At 43.5% G+C, this 23,140-nt stretch overlaps 1 protein-coding gene across 3 annotated transcripts in view; it reads right to left on the bottom strand.

The window, feature by feature from the left end:
• The window catches only part of cfap418 (cilia and flagella associated protein 418), a 62,083-nt gene that overhangs the window by 26,917 nt on the left and 12,026 nt on the right, over positions 1-23,140 (bottom strand). Inside the window, exons 6-7 of one of the 3 annotated variants that reach the window (XM_067975248.1) lie at positions 14,653-14,847; positions 13,485-14,545 (exon numbers count right to left, since the gene is read on the bottom strand). In XM_067975248.1, coding sequence (XP_067831349.1) covers positions 14,694-14,847 — 154 coding nt within the window. In that variant the 3' untranslated portion in view covers positions 13,485-14,545; positions 14,653-14,693. Of the gene's footprint in view, positions 1-13,484; positions 14,848-23,140 lie in introns of those variants that run through there. The other 2 variants (XM_067975257.1, XM_067975240.1) reach the window with 2 other exon arrangements.

Raw genomic sequence — 23,140 nt, 5'->3', positions numbered from 1 at the left:
AGTAAATCTCTTCTGCACCTTCTCTATGGCCTTGACACCTTCCTAAAGTGTGGTGCCCAGAATTGAACACAATACTCTAGCGGGGGCCGAACCAGTGTTTTATAAAGGTTTAGTATTACTTCCTTGCTTTTGTACTCTATGCCTCTATTTGTAAAGCCAAGAATCCCATATACTTTTTAACAGCCTTCTCAACTTGTCCTGCCACCTTCAAAGACTTGTGTACGTATACCCCCATGTCTCTCTGTTCCTGCACCTCCTTTAATTTTGTACCATTTAGTTTATATTGCCTCTCCTCATTCTTCCTACCAAAATGAATCACTTCACACTTCTCTCTGTTAAATTTCATCTGCTATGTATCTGCCCATTTCACCAGTCCATCTATGTTCTCCTGAAGTCTGTTACTTTCCTCCTCACTGTTTACTACATTTCCAAATTTCGCGTCATCTGCAAACTTTGAAATTATGCCTTGTATATCCAAGTTCAGGTCATTGATATATATCAAAAAGAGCAGTGGTCCCAACACCAATCCCTGGGGAACACCACTGTACACTACCCTCCAGTCTGAAAAACAACCATCCACCATTACTCTCTGCTTTCTGTCTCTTAGCCAATTTCGTATCCATGCAGCAACTGCCCCTTTAATCCCATGGGCTTCAATTTTGCTAACAAGTCTATTATGTGGTACTTTATCAAACACCTTTTGAAAGTCCATAAACACATCAACCACACTACCCTCATCAACCCTTTCTGTTACCTCATTGAAGAACTCACTCAAGTTAATCAAACATGATTTGCCTTTAACAAATTCATGCTGACTTTCATATATTAACCCATATTTTTACATGTGCCAATTAACTTTGTCACAGATTAATGTCTCTAAAAGTTTCCCCACCGCCGAAGTTAGGCTAACTGGCCTGTAATTGCTGGGTTTATCCTTCGCCCCTTTTTTGAACAGGGGTGTAACAATTGCAATCTACTTCCATATCTAAGGCCAATTGGAAGATTGTGGCCAGAGCCTCCGCAATTTCCACTCTTACTTCCCTCAGCAACGTAGGATGCATCTCATCTGGAATGAGTGACTTTTCTACTTTGAGCAATGCCAACCTTTTTAGTAGCTGCTCTTTATCTATTTTTATCCTATCCAATTTCTCTACTACCTCCTCCTTTACTGTGACATTGGCAACATCCTCTTCTTTAGTGAAGACAGATGCAAGGTACTCATTAGGTGCCTCAGCTATGCCATTTGCCTCCACAAGAAGATCTCCTTTTTGGTCCCTAATTGACCCCACCCTTCTCCAGTACAACTGGAGAAAAAAAATAGAGGCTTTGGGATCTGGGAGAACACAGGATGGTGGTCCCAGAGTTCGGGGGCCACTTCTGGACTATAATGGTACTGCACCTCTTCACCATGTTCCTGCACCTTCCCCTGACCCGTCCATGGCCCATTTTTGTATCATTGAACATCCCACCCACTTCTTTCTCCATCATCAGCCGGTCTCTATCTGTAAGTCACTGTCTTAATGCACTTAGTGTACTATTAGTATGTTTACTGACATGGGGGGAGGGAATTGTCCTCCCAACAGCAGTGATCTCCAAGGCGAAACTTCCACCTGCCTCTCCAACACTGCCAGAACCCTAACCTAGTTTCCTGGAGTGGGGTTTATCTCATATGCAGGGTGGGCTCTGGGTTGAGTCACTACATGGAGAAGAGGGAAACTCTGTTGCTGAAGCATCAGAAGAAGCAAGGGAGGAAATTGGGTGGGTGGGTTCTTTTACAGGCACACGTTCTGATCCATCTGATTTTCCAATATTTGCTGTGCCCAGGCGATCCAATGTGTCAGAGTGCAGAACCAGGAAAATCTGCTCCATAGTTGATAACTCCCTTTAACTGTTTTGGGGCAAAAGTATCCAGTCAATGCACAAGATTTTTAGATTGGTTTATGCCTTCAATAAAAACTTTAGTAGAGATATAAAATGACACAAAGGCAATTCAGTGGCAATTTAATCATGTCATTATGAAGTATGTATTTTTTATGTTTTTATCTATTTTAAGCCTTATTTTGGACAATGATTTTGTTTTAAAGCATGTGATGTCATTGAAATTTTATACATCTAAGTATTTTTCTAAGCATGTTATATGACACTTTTGAGATTTTTAATTTCCATTCTTAACTTATGAACTTTTAACAAAGTATTTGCATAATTTTACTGCAGCAACTCTGTGTTCCTGGCATAAATCTGGCCTGGCGTAAGCATTAGCAGCTCTTGTGGTGCTGATATACTTATAACCTTGTCTTGAACTGTCAGCGCAGTCACATTCTAAAATGTTGCAGGAAGTGGGCTCTGCAAGGAGTAAATTATGCTCATTATATCTTTTGAATTGCACTGATTCCAAGACCTTGATTCAGGGTCTGAAAATCCACAATTTGACATCTCAGTTGGGCTATCACCACCAAAGTTCAAGGGGACAGGGGAGGTCACTTCATTCAAATGTTAATGTCGGGCACTCATGGGCATCTGCCAGACTAGGGTGACTGGGAGTCTGGCCACAATGGGGGTGAGGATGCCCATGAGTGACTGGAAACATCTTCACTACTTCCCATTGGTTCCCTTTATAAGAGGGTCATAAAATCTTCAGAAATTTCCAGAATCTTCAGGGGTCCAAACTGCCTCTCAGGCCTGGGCTCCACATGCATCATTGGATGGGCTGGTGCGCAGGGTCTCACTTAACATTCCAGCCTGTTGCACTCTACTAGACAGGGAGATGACCAACCCTGGTCACATCCCCCATTAAGCTTTTGGAATTCTTTAAGGTGAGTAGAGGCTCCACTCCTTCCAAGGCCCTGCAGAAACTCCCACGTAAGTTGGGTCCTAACCTAATTTGGAGCCCTTCCATCACACTCCCATCAAAGTTACAATGGAAGTGCCCCTTAAGGGACACCTGTTTTAGCTCATCTGTTTCTAAAATTCCTGTAGTGAGTCAGTCGTCATATGCCCTTTAGTTGGGGAGTTAACTGATCTATAGAGAATGGTGTCATTAGTAAAGATAATTCACTTTTGATGTTATCAACAAATCACTGATGATGAAAAATAGAGGACACTTCCCTGAGAGACCACTGTGTCGTTGTTTCAACTGGAAAATGAACACCCAATCCGTGCTGCTTTAATTTGCTAAATAAGCAGCTTACCCAATGAATCACAAGAACTTCTCAATGAAGCAATACTATAGTCTACTGAACACTTTTTCCAACTACTTTTTGCAAATTGAGATCCCACTATATAGAATTACATAGAATTTACAGCACAGAAACAGGCCATTTGACCCAACAGGTCTGTGCTGGTGTTTATCCTCTCCTCCCACCTTACTTCATCTCACCCTATCAATATATCCTTCTATTTCTTTCTCCCTCATGTACTTATCTAGCTTTCCCTTGAATGCATCTTAAATCCCACTATTTGTGGGCCATGAGATTCAGAATGTCACACATAAATTAATTTACCCTGAAGCCAAATTAACGACAAGAGGCCAACTTGCTGTGATGGAGATGCTAATACAGACTTCCATTCGCTATCATTTTCTTGGTTTTTGCATTAATTAACTGAAGATAACTAAAATTGTCAGATCTAATAACTTTAATATTAATGTCAACATACCTTTTTTTCACTGAGCTACATCTGTGGCAGTCCAGATTAGTCAGAAACTAGCTTAATATAACTGATCCACAGCTAAAGCAAACTATTTTAACTTTTCAAGACAGTTTTTAATTAAAATTGTCTGTTGTGACTGTCATTATATTCATTTGGTGCTTTGATGATAAATGATAGCCATCATAGCATTTCACCCTCTTCTGGAACTTTGAGAGGATATTGCATGGGGAAGAGGTTGCAGCTGATACGAACCTAACGTGCAAAGGATGGAGTACATATTTATGCAATTGGTGCAGAACTTGACATTAAACATTTAACAATAAGAACAGAAAAGTGACTTAGAGTTTTAACGCAAACATTTTTTAGAGGAAAAGTAAGAAAATGCCTTTTGCCAATTAAACCTTTTCAATCCAACAAAACAGCTGTAAGTGGTTGCTAATAAAAATAACTGAAGAGTAATAGATCTGCTGTAGTGTTGTTCCTGGGTAGCTCGGGACCTAGAGTATGGTTTCTGATATTTATTGGATTTATTAGTGATTATCTTATATTTATGACCTCTAGTTTTGGATTCCCCCATAAGTGGAAACATTTTCTCTATGTCTACCCTATCAAACCCTTTCATTATCTTGAAGACCTCTATCAGGTCACCCTTCAGCCTTCTCTTTTCTAGAGAAAAGAGCCCCGCCTGTTCAGCCTTTCCTGATAAGTATATCCTCTCAATTCTGGTATCATCCTTGTGAATCTTTTTTGCGCCTTCTCCAATGCCTCTATATCCTTTTTATAATATGGAGACCAGAACTGTTCACAGTGCTCCAAGTGTGGTCTAACCAAAGTTGAATACAAGTTTAACATAACTCCTCTGCTTTTCAATTCTATCCCTCTAGAAATGAACCCCAGTGCTTGGTTTGCCTTTTTTATGGCCTTATTAACCTGCATTGCTACTTTTAATAGTTTGTGTATCTATACCCTTTGCTCCTCTACCCCATTTAGACTCTTATTATCCAAGCAGTAAGTGGCCTCCTTTTTCTTCCTACTAAAATGCACCACCTCACACTTATCTATATTGAAATTTGTTTGCCAATTACATGCCCATTCTGCAAGTTTATTAATGTCTTCTTGCATTTTGATGCATTCTTCCTTTGTATTAACTACACCTCCCAATTTGGTGTAGTCAGCAAATTTTGAAATTGTACTTACAATTCCCGAGTCCAAATCGTTAATGTAAATTGTGAACAACTGTGGTCCCAGCACTGATCCCTGTGGAACACCACTTCCCACCTTTTGCCAGTCTGAGTAAGCTATCCTTAACCCATACTCTCTGTTTTCTGTTTTGTAGTCAGCTTGCTATTCATTCTGCTACCTGTCCCCTGATTCCATATGCTCTGACCTTAGTCATGAATCTACAATGACTTTTGACTATTGAAAGTCTTCTGAAAATCCAAATATATTGCACCTACTGCATCACCCTTACTACTCTTCTGTTACTTCTTCAAAGAATTCGATAAGGTTGTTCAAGCATGACTTTCCCTTCAACCCGTGTTGACTACTCTTTGTTATATTTTCATTTTCTAGATGTTTTTCTATTACATCTTTGAGTAAAGATTGCATTATCTTTCCTACCACCGACATTAAGCTAAATGGTCTATAGTTCCTTGGACTTGTTCTATCTCCCTTTTTAAATATAGGAATAACATTAGCTGTCTGTCCGGACCAGCGATCCTATCCTCCCTAAGTTTGATTAGTTTATCATTTATCTCCCCCCCCCCTTTCTGACATCAACGTCTTTATACCTTTTTTGATCTCTTCTAATGTCATGTGCACCTTGTTAGCCTCCCTGGTAAATACTGAGGCAAAGTAACTATTCAATATTTCTGCCATTTTGCATCCATTAAACCTTATCCTGATTTTTCTTTTGTTATTTATGTGGAGTACTTTATTATTTATTTTTATATTCCTTGATAATTTAATTTCATAGTTCCTCTTTGCTTTCCTAATTGATTTTTTGACTTTCCTAACCTCTTTGAATTCTCTTTTGTCATCCTCTCCTTTATTGTCAATATACATATTTAGTTTCAATTTTACCATTGTCTCTTTATTCATCCATGGTGTTTCATTATTGGCTAGTTTGTTCTTTTTTTAAATAGAGGAATGTATTACTCCTGAACGCTATTGATCACCATTTTAAATATTTCCCACTGCTGTTTTATCTTTTCATCTGTCAAAATTTTTTTCTAGTTTAACTTTCCCAGTTCCAGTTTCATCCCCTCAAATTAGCTTTTTTCCAATCCATAACTTTGGCCTTTGTCTTACTTACCTCTTTCTCAATCATTATTTTAAACCTTATGTTATGATCACTATTGCCTAGATGTTCCCCTACACTTACTTCTCTTATCTGCCCTGCTTCATTTCCCATTACCAGATCCAGCAGTAATTCCTCTCTTGTTGGGCTTCTTCCATACTGGGTAAGAAAGGAGTCCTGTACACACGGTAAAAAGTCCATTCTCCTTTCCCAACCTTCTCTTGCCAGTTTATTTGGAGGTAGTCTAAATCTCCCATGATTATTATTCAATGTTTTTATACTCATTTCATAGATTTCCCTTCCACTATTAGGTGGTCTGTAGATTATGCTTATTAACGTGATCGATCCCTTCTCATCTTTTGTCTCAGTCCATATGGATTCTGTTTTTATCTTAAATGTTACTTATGTTCCTTTTTTCTATTGCCATTGTGTTGTCTCTAATTAGTACAGCTACCCCACCTCCTTCTTCCTTCTCTATCCTTTCTAAATACACTATATCCTGCAATATATAACTGCCAGTCCTGTTCTTTATATAGCCATGTTTCAGGTATCCCTGCTACTTCTGGCTCCTCGCTATGAATTATTGCCTCCAGTTCTCCTGTTTTGTTTCAGATGCTGTACAGGCAATTTCATTTGTTTTTAATAATTGTTCCCCTCACTTTATTTTTAACAGTCATTTTGTACTCATGTTCTACAACTGTTTTTGTTCCCTGACCGTTTACGTTACCCTTATTCCTTACCTTGGTCTGACCTTTACTCTCATCTCCTATTTTATCTTCAGACTTATGTGATTTTCACCAGATCCCTCCCCCCCCAATCTTACTAGTTTCAAAGTCCTATCCACAGCTCTATTTGTCCTTTCTGCTAGGATACTGTTCGTATTCCGGTTCAGGTGGATCCCTTCCCAGCGTGAACAGGACTTGGTGTGAGTTAGAATGCCGGCAGCAGAGTTTTGAATGAGTTCAAGTTTATGGAGGGAGGAAGATAGGAGGCCGGGCAGGAGAGCATTAGAATAGTCAAGTCTAGAGGTAACAAAGGCATGGATGAGGGTTTCAGCTGCAGATGAGCTGAGGCGGGGGGGGGGGGGGGGGGGAGAAGACAGCTGATGTTACGAAGGTGCAAGTAGGCGGTCTCGATGATGGAGCAGATGTGTGGTCAGAAGCTATTCTCAGGGCCAAATAGGACGCCAAGGTTGCTAACAGCCTGGTTCAGCCTTAGGAAGCACAGAAGGAGGCCATTCTGCCCAATGTGCTTGTGCTGGCTCTTTGAAAGAGCTATCCAGTTAGTCCCATTCCCCTGCTCTTCCCCCATAGCCCTGCACTTTTTTTCTTTTCAAGTATATATCCAATTCCCTTTTGAAAGTTACTATTGAATCTGATTCCACCACCCTTTCAGGCAGTGCATTCCAGATGTAGCAATGCCCCACTGTTAACTCTCCAATGATCAGCACTTGACCAGGTGGTGATTTGCCATGATCCAGCCAGGCTGATGGCCATTGCAGCTGCAGTCAAAGGCCAGCTACAAAGTGCTTCATAAACAACCCTTGTGGTCCCAGTGCAAACATGAGCAATCCTTAAGTTACACGAATAAAAGCCCATTCCAAATACTGAGCTCAGATGTTATTTAATGGCTTGCATTGAATAAAGTGACATCTTTTTACATTTGATGTACTTTTCCAACACATTTATTATTTGGGTCACAGTAGAAATTATAATTCCCATGATGCATCACTCTCACACAATTTATGATTAGGAGCAATAATACCATGCGATTTTTAAAAAAACCTGAATGGTGAAAACTACAACTCTCACGTTGTAGCTCTTTTCTCACTCGCGCTCTCTCTTACACACACAATTTATTCACAACAGCTATAACACCTAAGGCTCAGGTGAAAATTTAGCTGAAGATACAGGCTCAGATCACAGGGAAACTTCCAGCAGTTATTTCAAACATTAAATAATCAAATTTATGAGTAAGTTTGGTGATTTTTTTCAGAATTCTTAAACTTTTTGACATTTGTTATGTTACAAAAGTTATTTCTGGTTATACATTCTGACCTGAATGAAGAAAAGGAGCAGTCAAAAACAACTTGCATATCTGAAGCACCTCACACCTCAAGAGACATATCTCAGTCTACTTTACAAGATGGTGCACAACAACTGGACACTGAGCAGGAGGGGGAAAGGGGAAAGAAGGATCGGAGAGGCCAGAGCACATCAAAGGTAAACATACCCAGGAAGATTTTGAAAGAAGGGAGGGAGGTGACAAGGCAAAAGTGCTTAGGGACTTTGCAGGAACAAAGTGGCAACAGAAGCAGCCACCGCTGGTGGGGAGGAACCTTAAATAAGTTGGTGTCAGAAGAAGAAAGGGACATATAGCTGGAGGCCATCATGAAGGTAGAGAGGGGAAAGGCCTTGGAGGGAATCAAAGGTGAAGATGATCTTAAAGTCAGTTTTCTGGCAAGGGGTATGAGCTTTAATGCCGGTGTTAACCTGGGCTGTGTGCTCTGGATGAAATGCAGTTTTTGGAGGGTGGAAGAGGGTTGTCTGCCGGGAAAGTATTGGAAAAATTAAACAATCGAGGTGATAAAGGTATGGATGAGAATTTCAACAGCAAAAGTAGGGGCAGAGATGGGCAATGTTTTAGAGGTGAAAGATAAAACTGGCTGGAAGCTGGGGTTAAGCAGTGTGCCAAGGTTCCCCATTTTCTTGGTTAGCCTGAGGTTAATTGATGGGCACTCTTATGAATCACAGCACCATTGCTATAGGCGGGGGAGGTTAGCCAACTCTCTGCCGTCATCCTTCCCAACAATCCTGGCTCCAGTCTTCTACCTTACATTTTTTGACTTTAAGCTTGGAGTCCATTTTTCTCCCTGTAGAACGATTTGAGATCTTTTATGTGAAGAACACTATAAATAAATAAGTTGTTTTACACAGAAACACAGACTCCAATAGACATTATAATGTTGTAGTATGCATAGGAGCATTATGCCAAATTTCCATGTTATACTGCAGTTGACACAGTGATACTCCACTGTCTAACCACCACCATAGGGAGGCTTTGGCAGAGGTGGTTTGGTCAGTGGTGCATTGAATTTTGTGGCTCTTCAATTAGATTCTCAGTATATTTTCACCACTAATAGGGCAAATGTGGTGTCAAATAGTATAGTAAATATACAAATCTCCTGCATTATGTAGAGGGAGAATGAATGAAGAACTATTGTCCTATCTTCATGGAAGAGAACACATAACTTCCCTGAAATGCTAGGAAACCAAGGGACTAGTGAGAAGGAGGAATTAAAGGAAATTAGTATTAGTAAAAAAAGTGCTGGAGAAATTAATGGGACCAAAAGTCGATAAATCCCCAGGACCTGATAATTTGCAACCCAGAGTACTAAGAGGTAGCCATGGAAATAGTGGATGCATCAGTTGTCATCTTCCAAAATTCTATAGATTATGGAACAGTTTCTGCAGATTGGAGGGAGGCAAGTGCAACCCCACTATTTAAAAAAGGAGGGAGAGAAAACAGGGAACCACAGACTGGTTAGCCTAAATACTACATTGCTGCAGGAGTTCCTCAGGGCAGTGTCCCAGGCCCAACCATCTTCAGCTGCTTCATCAATGACCTTCCCTCCATCATAAGGTCAGAAATGGGGATGTTCGCTGATGACTGCACAGTGTTCAGTTCCATTCGCAACCCCTCAAATAATGAAGCAGTCCGAGCCTGCATGCAGCAAGACCTGGACAACATCCAGGCTTGGGCTGATAAGTGGCAAGTAACATTCGCGCCAGACAATGACCATCTCCAACAAGAGAGAGTCTAACCACCTCCCCTTGACATTCAACGGCATTACCATCACCGAATCCCCCACCATCAACATCCTGGGGGTCACCATTGACCAGAAACTTAACTGGACCAGCCACATAAATACTGTAGCTACGAGAGCAGGTCAGAGGCTGGGTATTCTGCGGCGAGTGACTCACCTCCTGACTCCCCAAAGCCTTTCCACCATCTACAAGGCACAAGTCAGGAGTGTGATGGAATACTCTCCACTTGCCTGGATGAGTGCAGCTCCAACAACACTCAAGAAGCTCGACACCATCCAAGATAAAGCAGCCCGCTTGATTGGCACCCCATCCACCACCGGCGCACTGTGGCTGCAGTGTGTACCATCCACAGGATGCACTGCAGCAACTCGCCAAGGCTTCTTCGACAGCACCTGGATGTATGTCCCAAACCCACGACCTCTACCACCTAAAAGGACAAGAGCAGCAGGCACATGGGAACAACACCACCTGCACGTTCCCCTCCAAGTCACACACCATCCCGACTTGGAAATATATCGCCGTTCCTTCATTGTTGCTGGGTCAAAATCCTGGAACGCCCTTCCTAACAGCACTGTGGGAGAACTGTCACCACATGGACTGCAGCGGTTCAAGGCGGCAGCTCGCCACCACCTTCTCGAGGGCAATTAGGGATGGGCAATAAATGCTGGCCTCGCCAGCGACGCCCACATCCCGTGAACGAATAAAAAAAACTAGAGTCTATTATAAAGGATGTGATAACAGGGCACTTAGAAAACATCAACGGGATTAGACAAAGTCAACATGGATTTATGAAAGGGAAATAGTGTTTGACAAACCTACTGGAGTTTTTTGAGGATGTAACTGGTAGAATAGATAAGGGAGAACCAGTGGATGTGGTTTCTTTGGATTTTCAGAAGGCCTTTGATAAAGTCCCACACAAGAGGTCAGTATGCAAAATTAAAGCACATGGGATTGGGGGTAATGTACTGGCATGGATTGAAAATTGGTTAACAGACTGGAAACAGAGAGTAGGAATAAATGGGTCTTTTTCGGGTGGCCGGCAGTGACTAGTGGGGTATCACAAGGATCTGTGCTTGGGCCCCAGCTATTCACAATATATATCAATGATTTGGATGAGGGAACCAAATGTCATATTTCCAAGTTTGCTGATGACACAAAACTAGGTGGGATCGTGAGTTGTGAGGAGGATGCAAAGAGGCTTCAAGGCGATTTAGTCAAGTTGAGTGAGTGGGCAAATACATGGCAGATGCAGTATAATGGGATAAATGTGAAGTTATCCACTTCGGAAGGAAAAACAGAAAGGCAGAGTATTATTTAAATGCAGATAGATTGGGAAATGTTGATGTACAAAGGGATCTGAGTGTCCTTGTACACCAGTCACTGAAAGCAAACATGCACGTGCAGCAAGCAGTTAGGAAGGCAAATGGTATGTTGGCCTTCATTGCAAGAGGATTTGAGTACAGCAGCAAGGATGTCTTACTGCAGTTTTACAGGGCCTTGGTGAGACCACACCTGGAGTATTGTGTGCAGTTTTGGTCTCCTTACCTAAGAAAGGATATACTTGCCATAGAGGGAGTGCAGCAAAGGTTCACCAGACTGATCCCTGGAATGGCAGGACTGTCGTATGAGTAGAGATTGGGTCGACTCGGCCTGTTTTCGCTCGAGTTTAGATGAATGAGAGGGGATCTCATTGAAACACAAAATTCTGACAGGGCTAGACAGACTGGATGCAGGGAGGATGTTTCCCCTGGCTGGGGGGTTCAGAACGAGGGATCACAGTCTCAGGATACGGGGTGGGACATTTAGGACTGAGATGAGGAGAAATTTCTTCACTCAGAGGGTGGTGAACCTGTGGAATTCTCTACCGCAGAAGGCTGTGGAGGCCAAGTCACTGAATATATTTAAGAAGGAGATAGACAGATTTCTAGACACAAAAGGCATCAAGGGGTATGGGGAGAGAGCGGGAATATGGTATTGAGATAGAGGATCAACCATGATCATATTGAATGGCAGAGCAGGCTCGAAAGGCCAAATGGCCTACTCCTGCTCCTATTTTCTATGTTTGTATAATTAGATTGTATTTGCTGTGCAATTATGCCAAAGAATTATTACTTTTATCTGGCCAAACAGTTCCCTAAAGAATCCAAACTAAAACCATCATTAATTGTCTGACAATCTGACAAAATTCTCAAGACCTGAGGTTCACATAAACATAGCTAGTATTGTACAGGAGTGGGGGGAAAGAGGGTCAGCATGGGTGTATGACATTGCCTTGGCTTGCACAGAATTATTTTAAATCTTAAACAAATGTATAAAGCCACAAGCAAAAACAAACATTACATTGGACATTTTAAATTATTTGCATGCCAGGAACATCAACTTTTATATTATTGATTTTAAAAAAAAAATGTCTGACATGGATTAAGCAGTTTACAAAAACTAGATGCTGGTGGGACTTTTCTCTGCTTTTTTACTTTGGAGGTTCATGTCTTTAAAAAAAAAATCCCACCTGTAAAGGATTTTCATTGTTGTCCACTCCACAAAAAAAGGCAAGTGAAGAATGCATCATTTGGTTTGCTAGGTTCAATCGTGGTCTGCATTCAGTTAGCTAACTTAATCCACAGGTGAGAGCACTATAAATAGCACTAGCAAGCCGAGGGAAGAGGGGTAAAATCATCAACCAGGGTTCCCTGCTCCTGATTGCTTTCTAGTAATCCTTGCTAGAAAGTGCAAATTGAGGGAGATCAGGACTCAGCTAAACTGAGGTGCTCTACATAGTCAAATAGCCTGCTAACATTCACTGCCTAGGCTCATATATGAAGAATGGTCATTTGGGTAATATACTGAGGGCTGCCTGGGCCTATAAAAATCGTATCTCAACTTGAGCTACTGCTTTCAGGTAAACTGGACTACAAGGAAACTTAAAATGCTGGAAGTCTGCAATAAAACAAAAATGGTAAAAATGCACAGCAAGTCAATCAGCATGTGAAAGAGAAAGACAGATTAATGTTTGTTGGTATGCTTCATAGGAACTGAAAAAAATTCCCATATTTTAAAACCATATTTGATGACATAAGAATGATTTCACATTCATGTGTCAATTATAAAAAGGGTTAAAGAGCATCATAGCATCTTGAACGGATTCAATAAACTTTTGTAGTATTCTGTAGACATAACTTGAAAGCATTTTTTGTGTCATCAAATGTGTGTTCAAAAATTATTTTAGAGGTTTTACTTTTCCTAAAAGTATATCAAAACATTAGTATCTTGACAAAAATTGTATCCCAGAAGTTCACGCTGCACTGAATATGGTAGAACCAAATGTAAGTTTCCAAAGTGGACTTCTCCAGGAATTAAACCTGTCTGAAAACTCCCCAAGAGTGACAATGCATTTCTAAAGCTTTTCCTTAATCCAACATGGTATGGAAGCCAGCGAAATGGACAGGAAGAAGGGAAACGGGAGGACTGGCCAGCAACACCTGGCTACTTCCAGTGAACACAGGGTGGATTCTGAGAATCAAATGTAAATACATGTGGGGCACATAATGCAAAGCATATATTTTTATTAGAATTTCAGCAAAGCTTGAAACTTTCATTATGGATAGATCTTTAAGAATGGGAGGTAAAATTTGCACTGCTCACCCAATTAAGCCTGAAGTAGACATCAATTACACAGAACAAATATTAAATTCCATCGCAACAATGTTCAGTTAGATACCAATACTCCAAAATTTTATTTACATTTTTGACTGATTACTTGTCACAGCGGTAAATGGACCCAAAAGTGCCAATATTATAAAAACTGCTCTATGCAGCATAACTTACATTGGAATGCCCAAGTGTAATTGGCCTTTGTTTATCCAGCGTGTAAAAGCTTTTTAATGCTAGAAATTCTAATGTAGATCATTTAATAAACTCAGTAGGTTTCTTCCTGCCTGAAGTATTGTGACCCTAAGATTGCTTTAAAATTGTTTTTTCTTCTTCCATGGGGCACTTACCATTCCAGAGGCTCGAGTATGCAAGTTTGAATATTATTCCCTAAAATCACAAATGCATATTTAGGTTTGTGCTACAATCTTTCATCTTTCTGGATATTCAATGCATTTTTACAGCTGTGTGATATCCAATGAATGTAATCCACATGAATAAACTCAGCAGGATGAAACCTTCAATCCATGAAAAAGGTGATCTTCACATCAGTCAAAACTCGTCGGAATATGAGCTGTACAGTAAACACTGAAGGGATTAGCACAAGGACATGCTTCCTGTGTAATTTTTGAACAAAAGAGCAACATTACCTTTCCTGTCATCTATGTAACTTCATTTTCCACTTTGTAACAAGTTACAGAATAATTCCTTGCTGTGCATGTCCAAAATCATGGGGGTGGGGGGACTAACACAAAGTCCAAGAAGAACGCAGTGACAAACTACAGCTACTAAAAGGTAGAAAATAATGGATGCAACTTCACACAGAGAAAGGCAGGTTGAACTAGAAACTACTGGAACAGATGAGTCCTAGTGCCTAAAACAGTGAACCATTGGGATCGCCAGGCTACCACAGGTTTTAAATATGTTTTCTGTTCAGTTTGGCCTATTCAGTACATTTTTCACTACAGAAACTGCAAGCTGAAGTCTATTGTCAGTTATATTTTCCACAATGTCTGAACTTGCAAAAAACTGAATTCTATTTAATGTTAGAACAAAAGCATTAGTGACATACTTCTATTAAAACACATGACTGAATTGGGAGCGTAACGAGAAACGTTTTTATCTGTAGAAAAATAAAGAATTAAATTACTACAGTTTGCCTTGTTTTTAACAAAAGTCTGCATGTGTGACATTATTTCAGGTAATGCAGTGGACTAGCCTTCACAATACCTCTCTAATGGTGAATGGAAAAGACAAGATTGTTTTCACCCTCAATGTTTGCCACACACCCATCGAAGTTGCTGTTCTTCCCTGAGGTCGGTCAGGTCCTGGATGGACCTCCAACTGCACTGGCAGGCATATGCTCGTGCACCTCTCCTACTTAATGTCTTCACTTTCAGTTTATTTAAGTCAGGCATGTTGTTTCTGTTGGTGAAAGCAAAAAAGGGCAGGTGTGTGCATCATTTTAAAAACACAACACATTATATTTACTGCTCACAATTAAAGCTAACAGAATAATTTGGATAGGATGTGCTTCTTAAAATGTCATTTTTTTCTTGCCAATTTTCTCCCCTGCCCTCCTAAAAACATTTCAACAGCGGTGATCAAACTCTAGTAAATCACCAAATCACTCATTATTCACATGTGAGCCTTGCCTGTCAGACCTTCCTGGTATATTTTCCAAAGCTATTCACTGGAAAACTTGTGGATTCATTGAGGGAGCTTTATGCATTTTTTTTTAAAAAAAGGATATCTCCCTGGAGATATTTGGAAAAAAAAATTACATTTTGTGTTACGCATCCTGTTGTGTATTTCTAACCCAGCAGCTCTCATCTTCCTCGGCTGAAAGAATCGATAATCATATTGACATGCTGGCTTTAACTTGGCTCATGGGTAGTAGCACCATGGTGAAGCCAGCCTGCCTGGCTATACTTTCCACAACTTGCCCCATCCAAACTGCCACAGCGGTGGTGTAGCCACATGCTGGCCTCTCCCTCTGGCACATTCTCCTCCTTCAAGCACCTCAACCTGTTCCATCCCTCTCACCTCTCCTTTGAAATTTTCATCAATGGCCCTCCCCCAAAGTTTCTCCCAGAGATATTCTTCCTTTCTTTCCTCAGCCTCTGCACTGAGTGACTTCATCCTTGATGATTGCAATCTTCATTTCAGCTTCCCTTCTCTCCTCCCAACTCACTGCCTTCCTATCTTCTCTAAACTTATCCCTCTATATAAGCCCTCATTCACAACCACCCTCTCAACCTTGTCATCTTTCGTGGCTTCTCGTCTCCTTTGATCTCAATCAACAACAAGACCATCTGAGACTACTGTAGTGTTCTTTCCTGGGCTGTGAGAGTGGTGAAAGGGTCTCTAAGACCCCTCAACCAATCAGCTTGAAACAAGTCCACGCTGTGAGAACTGGGAAGTGCAATTCATTCACAAACTGCGCAAACTAACAACCAGGAAGTGCTAGAGAAGGTTAATAAATGTACAATAAAATGAGTTACAGAAGGTGAAATAGAGAGGGTAAGATTAAAAGACTCAGATAAATGAGACAGAAAGAAATAGCATCAAAAATTTAAAATTTTTTAAAATTAAAAAATGTTTTTTTTAAATGTCCAAAAACTATTAAAATGAGGCGTAATGAGACTCCACATTTAAAATTTTTAGTGCCAGAGTGGATGTTTGGCAGTCATTAATATTTACCACATTGTTAAAACTTAGTTTAGACCTAAAAAAAACTCAGCATACCTGTTTTGTGGTGTGATTAATTCGTTTCATAAGAAATAGGAGCAGGAGTAGGCCATACGGTCTCTCTAGCCTGCTCCGCCATTCAATACGATCATGGCTGATCTTCGACCTCAACTCCACATTCCCGCCCGATCCCCATATCCCTTGATTCCCCTAGAATCCAAAAATCTCTCACTCTCTGTTTTGAATATACTCACCGACTGAGCATCCACAGTTCTTTGGGATAGAGAATTCCAAAGATTCACAACCCTGAGTGAAGAAATTCCTCATCTCAGTCCTAAATTGCCCACCCCTTATCCTGAGACTATGCTCCCTAGTTCTACACTCTCTGGCCAGGGGAAACAGTCTCTCAGCATCTACCCTGTCAAGCCCTCTAAGAATTTTCTACTTTTCAATGCGATCACCTCTCATTCTTCTAAACTCCAGAGAATATAGGCCCATTTTTCTACTCAATCTCTCCTCATTCCTTTCATCCCAGGAATCAATTTAGTGAACCTTTGTTGCACCACCTCTAAAACAAGTATATCCTTCCTTAGATAAGGAGACCAAAACTGTACACGGTACTCCAAGTGTGGTCTCACCAAAGCCCTGTACAATTGTAGCAAGACTTACCTTACTCTTGTACTCCAACCCCCTTGTAATAAAGGCCAACATACCATTTGCCTTCCTAATTGCTTGCTGTACCTGCATGTAACATCCTGTGTCTCATGTACAAGGACACCCAAATCCCTCTGAACACCAACATTTAATAATTTCTCATCATTTAAAAAATATTCTGTTTTTCTATTCTTCCTACCGAAGTGAATAGCCTCACATTTCCCCACATTATACTCCACCTGCCACCTTCTTGCCCACTCACAATCTGTCCATATCCCTTTGCTGACTCTTTGTGTCCTCCTCACAGCTTACTTTTCCACCTAGCTTTGTAACATCGGCAAACTTGGATACATTACACTCGGTCCCTTCATCTAAGTCATTAATATAGATTGTAAATAGCTGAGGCCCAAGCACTGATCCTTGCAGCACCCCACTAGTTATAGCCTGCCAACCTGAAAATGACCCGTTTATCCCTACTCTCTGTTTTCTGTCCATTAACCAATCCTCTATTTATGCTAATATATTACCCCCAACCGCATGAGCCCTTATCTTATGTAACAACCCTTTGTGTGGCACCTCATCGAATGCCTCTTGAAAATCCAAATATACTACATCCACGGGTTCCCCTTTATCTACCCTGCTACTTACATCCTCAAAGAACTCAGATTTGTCAAACATGATTTCCCTTTCATAAAACCATGTTGACTCTGTCTAATCATGTTCGGATTTTCTAAGTGCCCTGTTATCACTTCCTTAATAATGGATTCCAGCATTTTCCTGACGACTGTTATCAGGCTAACTGGCCTATAGTTCCTTATTTTCTCTCTCCCTCCTTTCTTGAATAGCAGTGTTACATTTGCTACCTTCCAATCCAATGGGATTGTGGGATCTAGGGAATTTTGGAAGATCACAACCAATGCATCCACTATCTCTGCAGCCATCTCTTTTAGAACCCTAGGATGTAACTCATCAGCTACAGGGGATTAATTTCTCCAGTATTTTATCTTTACTAATTACTTTAAGTTCCTCACTCTCATTAGACCCTTGGTTCCCCCTATTTGCTATGTTTTTTGTGTCTTTTACTGTGAAGACAGATACAAAATATTTGTTTAACATCACTGCCATTTCCTTATTCCCCATTATAATTTCTCCTGTCTCAGCCTCTAAGGGACCCAGGTTTACTTTCGCTACTCTCTTCTTTTCTACATACTTGTAGAAGCTTTTACAATCTGTTTTTATATTTCTTGCTAGTTTATTCTCACATACTATTTTCTCCCTCTATCAATTTTTTGGTCATCCTTTGCTGGTTTCTAAAACTCTCCCAATCCCCAGGCTTACTACTCTTGTTGGCAACATTATAAGTCTCTTCTTTTAATCTAATACTATCCTTAACTTCTTTAGTTAGCCATGGATGGATCACTTTTCCCCTGGAACTTTTATTTCTCAATGGAATGTATGCTCATGGAAAATTATGAAATATTTCTTTAAATGTTTGCCATTGGTTATTATTGTCATAACTTTTAATCCGATTTTCCAACCTACCTTAGCTAACTCGCTCCTCATACCTATGTAATTGGCTTTGTTTAAGTTTAAGACTCTGGTTTCTGACTTAAGTACGTCACTCTCGAACTCATGTGAAACTCTATCATATTATGATCACTCTTCCCCAGAGGATACCTTACTATGAGATTACTAATTAATCCTGTCTCATTACACAAGACAAGATCTAAAATAGGTTGTTCCCCGAGTGGTTCCAGGTAACTGTCTCGAATGCATTCCATGACCTCCAAACTATCTTTGCCAATTTGATTTGTCCAGTCTATATGAAGATTGAAGTCCCCCATGATTATTGCATTACCTTTGTTACAAGCTCCTATTATTCCTTGGTTAATACTCTGTCCAACAGTATAGCTACTTTTAGGAGGCCTATTGTCTACGCCCACCAGTGTTTTCTGCCCCTTGTTATTTCTTATCTTCACCCATACTGATTGTATTTCCTGATCTTATGAGGCAAGATCCTTCCTAACTACTGACCTTATGTCATTCTTTATTATGAGGGCTACACTTCCTCCTTTTCCATTTTGTCTGTCTTTTCGAAAAGTCAAGTCCCCTGGAATATTTAGTTCCCAACCTTGGTCACCTTGAAACCACGTCTCTGTGATGGCTATTAGATCAAACCCATTTATCTCTATTTGCGCCATTAATTCGTCTATCTTGTTACGAATGCTTCGTGCATTGAGATAAAGCGCCTTTAACTTTAAACCATTTTTCCCTGATTTGACCTTATTCGCTGATGCACTATCGTTGAACTCTCTGTCCCTTCCTGTCACACTCTACTTATCTTTACTCAAATCACTACACTGCTCTAAAGCCTTGACTTTTCTCTTTAGATTTCTAAAATTTCCCCTCACCTGAACCCTCTTTCCCCCCCCCCCCCCCCCCCAACCCTCCTTTTTAGTTTGAAGTTTCCAGCTGGGTAGTGCAGCAAATTGGCACTGGTCCATTGATTCCAGCCGCAAAGCTGACCGCTCACTGGTGAATTTCTGCGTTTGACTGCACATGTGCGATCGTCAGAACTTGCTCTTTGATTTCGCCACAAAGTGCCATTAGGGTCACTGTTATTTTAAAAGCAATTTCCGGCCCGTCACCAAGATAGAGACCATCTGTTCAGCTGCCTCTGCTGCATCCCCTCTTTCCCTTGCCCACTAGGCCAACCTCCCCGGTTCTCCCCTACTTAGTGCTGAACCCTTGTCTCTTTCGCTCTAGTTTCTTGCCTATCTCCCCCCATGCCCTCAGTTCATCTCACCCACGAGACCCAACTCTTGTTCTTTTGGTTCCATTCCACTAAACCGCTAACCAGCCAACTTTCCTTCCAAGCTCCCATGTTATCTGACATTATAAATGGCTCTCATTAGGCACTGTCCTCTTCGTTTTCAAAATTATCAACCCCTCCTCAAAAAACCTACACTCAACCCCTCTAACCTTGAAAACTACTGTCCTATCTCCAACCACCATTTCCTCTCCAAAGTTCTTGAAATGTTGTTACATCCTAGATCCATGTCTATCTTCCAATAATTCTGCATTTGAATCCCTCTAATCTGATTTCCGTCCGTCCCACAGCACCAAAAGGGACTTAATGAAAGTCACGAACAACATTCTCTATGACTGTGACTGTTGGATACCATCCCTTCTTGATCTTTCTGCAGTCTTTGACACGGTCAACCGCACCATCCTCCTCCAACACCTTCCCCTCACACAATCACCTCCGGAACCCTGCAAGGATCCATCCATGGCTCCCTCCTCTTCCAAATCTGCATGCTGCAAAATCACCCACAGACATGGGGCTCGATTTTAGCGTCGGGTTTCCTGTGCGTTATCAGCGGGGCGGGCTCCAAAATGTCAATTTCCACGTGTGGGAGCGGATCGCGCCGAGATCCCGGCCACTTCCGGGTGCCGCGCGGGGCTGCGTGCGCAGACCCCGCTGGTGGGAATCCCGCAGGCACTTAAAGCCAGCGGGGTTCCACTTGAGTGTACTTACCTTGCTTGTTGAGATCATTAAATGAGCTGAATCAGCTGTCAAAACAGGAAGTGTGGGATTTTACCTTCAAGGCAGAGTGTTCCACACACTGGGGGAAACAGTCTCCCTTCAACCGGTCGTGTTCCAGCCAGCAGCCTGTGGCAGCTGCCAAGGTGCACTCCACAGCGGGTGGGAGAGCCCTCACCCACGCAGGAGGCCACCACGTCACATAGGGCAACCCCTGCCCTCCACCACCCCCCGCCAAGCCAGAGGACAGACCGACGTGAAACCGCAGCCCCAGTGCGAGGAACCACCTACCTACCCTGCACAACCCCTCAGACCAACACCTGCCAGATGGGTGGTGCGTTGACATCCTCGGAGGACGAACAGCATGACCAGCCCCAGCAGCCTCGCAGTCCACGTCGTCCGCCTCGGAGACGTGGAGCCCCCCAACACGGTGCTGTGGCACACCCACCTGCACAGCAGGAGGGAGGGCAACCACAGAGAGAGATGCGTCGCAGGAGGCACTACCCTCCGCACAGGGTGTACAGACCGAGGCTCAGCTTCATGGACCTCTCCGAGGAGCAGTGCATACGGAGGCTCAGAGTCAATCGCCAGGTAGTCGCCGACATCTGCAGCCTCCTTAACGACGAGCTGCTCCCTGATGGACCAAGCAGCATCTTCTTACCTGTCGCCGTCAAAGTCACCACTGCACTCAAGTTCTTCGCATCCGGATCCTTCCAGGGTGTCACCGGGGACATCACCGGGGTCTGTCAGTCGTCTGCACACAAGTGCATAAGGCAGGTCACCGATGGGTTGTTCCGCAGGGCCTCGCACTACATCAACTTCGCCATGAACGAGCGCAGCCAGATGGAGAGGGCGGTTGGATTCCATGCCATGGCTGGCTTCCCACGGGTACAGGGTGTAATCGACTGCACCCACATCGCAATACGGGCACCTCCGCATGAGCCAGGGCTGTTCATCAACAGGAAGGGGTATCACTCCATGAACGCCCAGCTCATCTGTGACCACCGCCAGAGATTCCTACACGTGTGCGCCAGATACCCCGGCATCTGCCACGATGCCTTCATCTTCAGGGAGTCCACCGTCCCGCCCATCCTCCATGCACCCAACGCCGGCAACGGCTGGCTCCTTGGCGACAAGGGGTATCCCCTACACACATGGCTCATGACGCCTCTGAGGAACCCCATCACCGAGCCGGAGCATCGGTACAATGACAGCCATACTGCTACCAGGTCTACAATTGAGCAGACCATAGGGCTGCTCAAGATGCGCTTCAGGTGCCTTGATCGTTCTGGGGGAGCGCTCCAATACACACCATTCAGAGTGGGATGAATCATAGTTGTCTGCTGTGCCCTGCACAACATGGCCCAACAGAGATGGGTGCCGCTGGAGGAGGCCCCATCCACACCCGCCACCCACATTGACGAGGAGGAGGACGAGGAGGAGGATGAGGAGGCGCCAGAGGATGGTGGACGACCCATGCGCCGAACCACGACTCACCGGGATGCTCGCCGGGCCAGGGAGGCACTCATACGTCAACGGTTCTCCTAGAGTCAGACAGTGCGAGGCGCTCGCATCTCCTCACCTGCACATGCGAGGGGCCATACCAGCCCCCTCCACTGAAGAGTGTTGCCAGTACCCACGCACCCACAGCAGTGTGCCCAATGGGCGGCAGCAGGTGTGCGCCGTCATGATGGGCTGCACGGAACGCACCTATTGCACAGGCCGCGGAAGAATGGACGAGAGGTGGCAGGAGTGGTGAGAACGAGTGTTTAATATGTACAATGTGAAATACTATAAACAAAACGTGTACAAATTAACAGACACCTGGTGCATTCCCTTTGTGCTTATAACGCCTTTGGATTTCTTTTGCGGGTACCCCTACGTGGTGCTACCCCTGTGGCTCCAGCAGAGGTAGTGGCAGGTTGCTCCTGTTCTCGCCCTGACCGGGTAGATGCTTTGGGCGGACGGCCCCTTGGTTTCGGTGCCCGTGAGGGCACCTCCACAGACTGCTCCTCCTGCACCGGGGCAGGGGCAGACTCGGCCACCTGGAGAGGAGGCACCATTGCGGGTACTGGTTGAGAGGGGGACAACGGGTGGGACGTGGGGGCGCCTTGAGAAGCGTCCCCGCTTCCATGTCCCCGGTCACCATCATCCTTCTCGTGGCCTCGGCCCACATCACCCCTTCCACCCTGCTGGACGGCAGTTTGGATGGCATGTGTGAGGCCTTGCAAGGCCACCCCTAGTGTATCCGTCAGCCTGTTTATGGCGGCGGAATGTTGCTCACCCTGAATCCGTACAGCCGTTGTCAGGGCCTGCACGGACTCGATGTGGAGCTGTGCGTGACGCTCGAGGGAGGCCAGCCTGTCCTCCGCCGCAGACGCTCCCGCACCTACCCGCGACACTATGTCGCCGGTACCCTCCTGTGCCACCAATGCCCGCATGCAGGAGTTGGACTCCTCCATCGCCTGCGCAATTGTGGACAATGCGCGCGGCACCTCTCCCAGTACCTCGGCAATTAGCTGGTGCCCCTCGACGGCTCTCCTTTTCACTGGTGGCCCCCTGGGTTCAGCATCTGGGTCCGGCTGAGCAGAGCCTGGAGATGAGTGCTCCCACCGACGCCGACCCTCCGCGGCTGCCCCTGCCACCAGGGTCTGCTCATGCTCACTCGTGCGCGGTGAATCACCAAGTGCTACCCCAACTAGTTGGCGAGGGGGACCCACCGAGGTGCGTGTCTCTGCGCTGGTGGATGGTTGGCTCAGATGTGACGATGCACCCTCAGAGACCGCCATGTCCTCTGAGGAATCGCCCTCCTCAATCACAGCGCTTGCA

The sequence above is a fragment of the Heptranchias perlo genome, chromosome 3 (genome assembly GCF_035084215.1).
Source record: "Heptranchias perlo isolate sHepPer1 chromosome 3, sHepPer1.hap1, whole genome shotgun sequence".
Classification (NCBI taxonomy): Eukaryota; Metazoa; Chordata; class Chondrichthyes; order Hexanchiformes; family Hexanchidae; genus Heptranchias; species Heptranchias perlo.
This window is presented reverse-complemented; position numbering and strand designations above follow the sequence as displayed.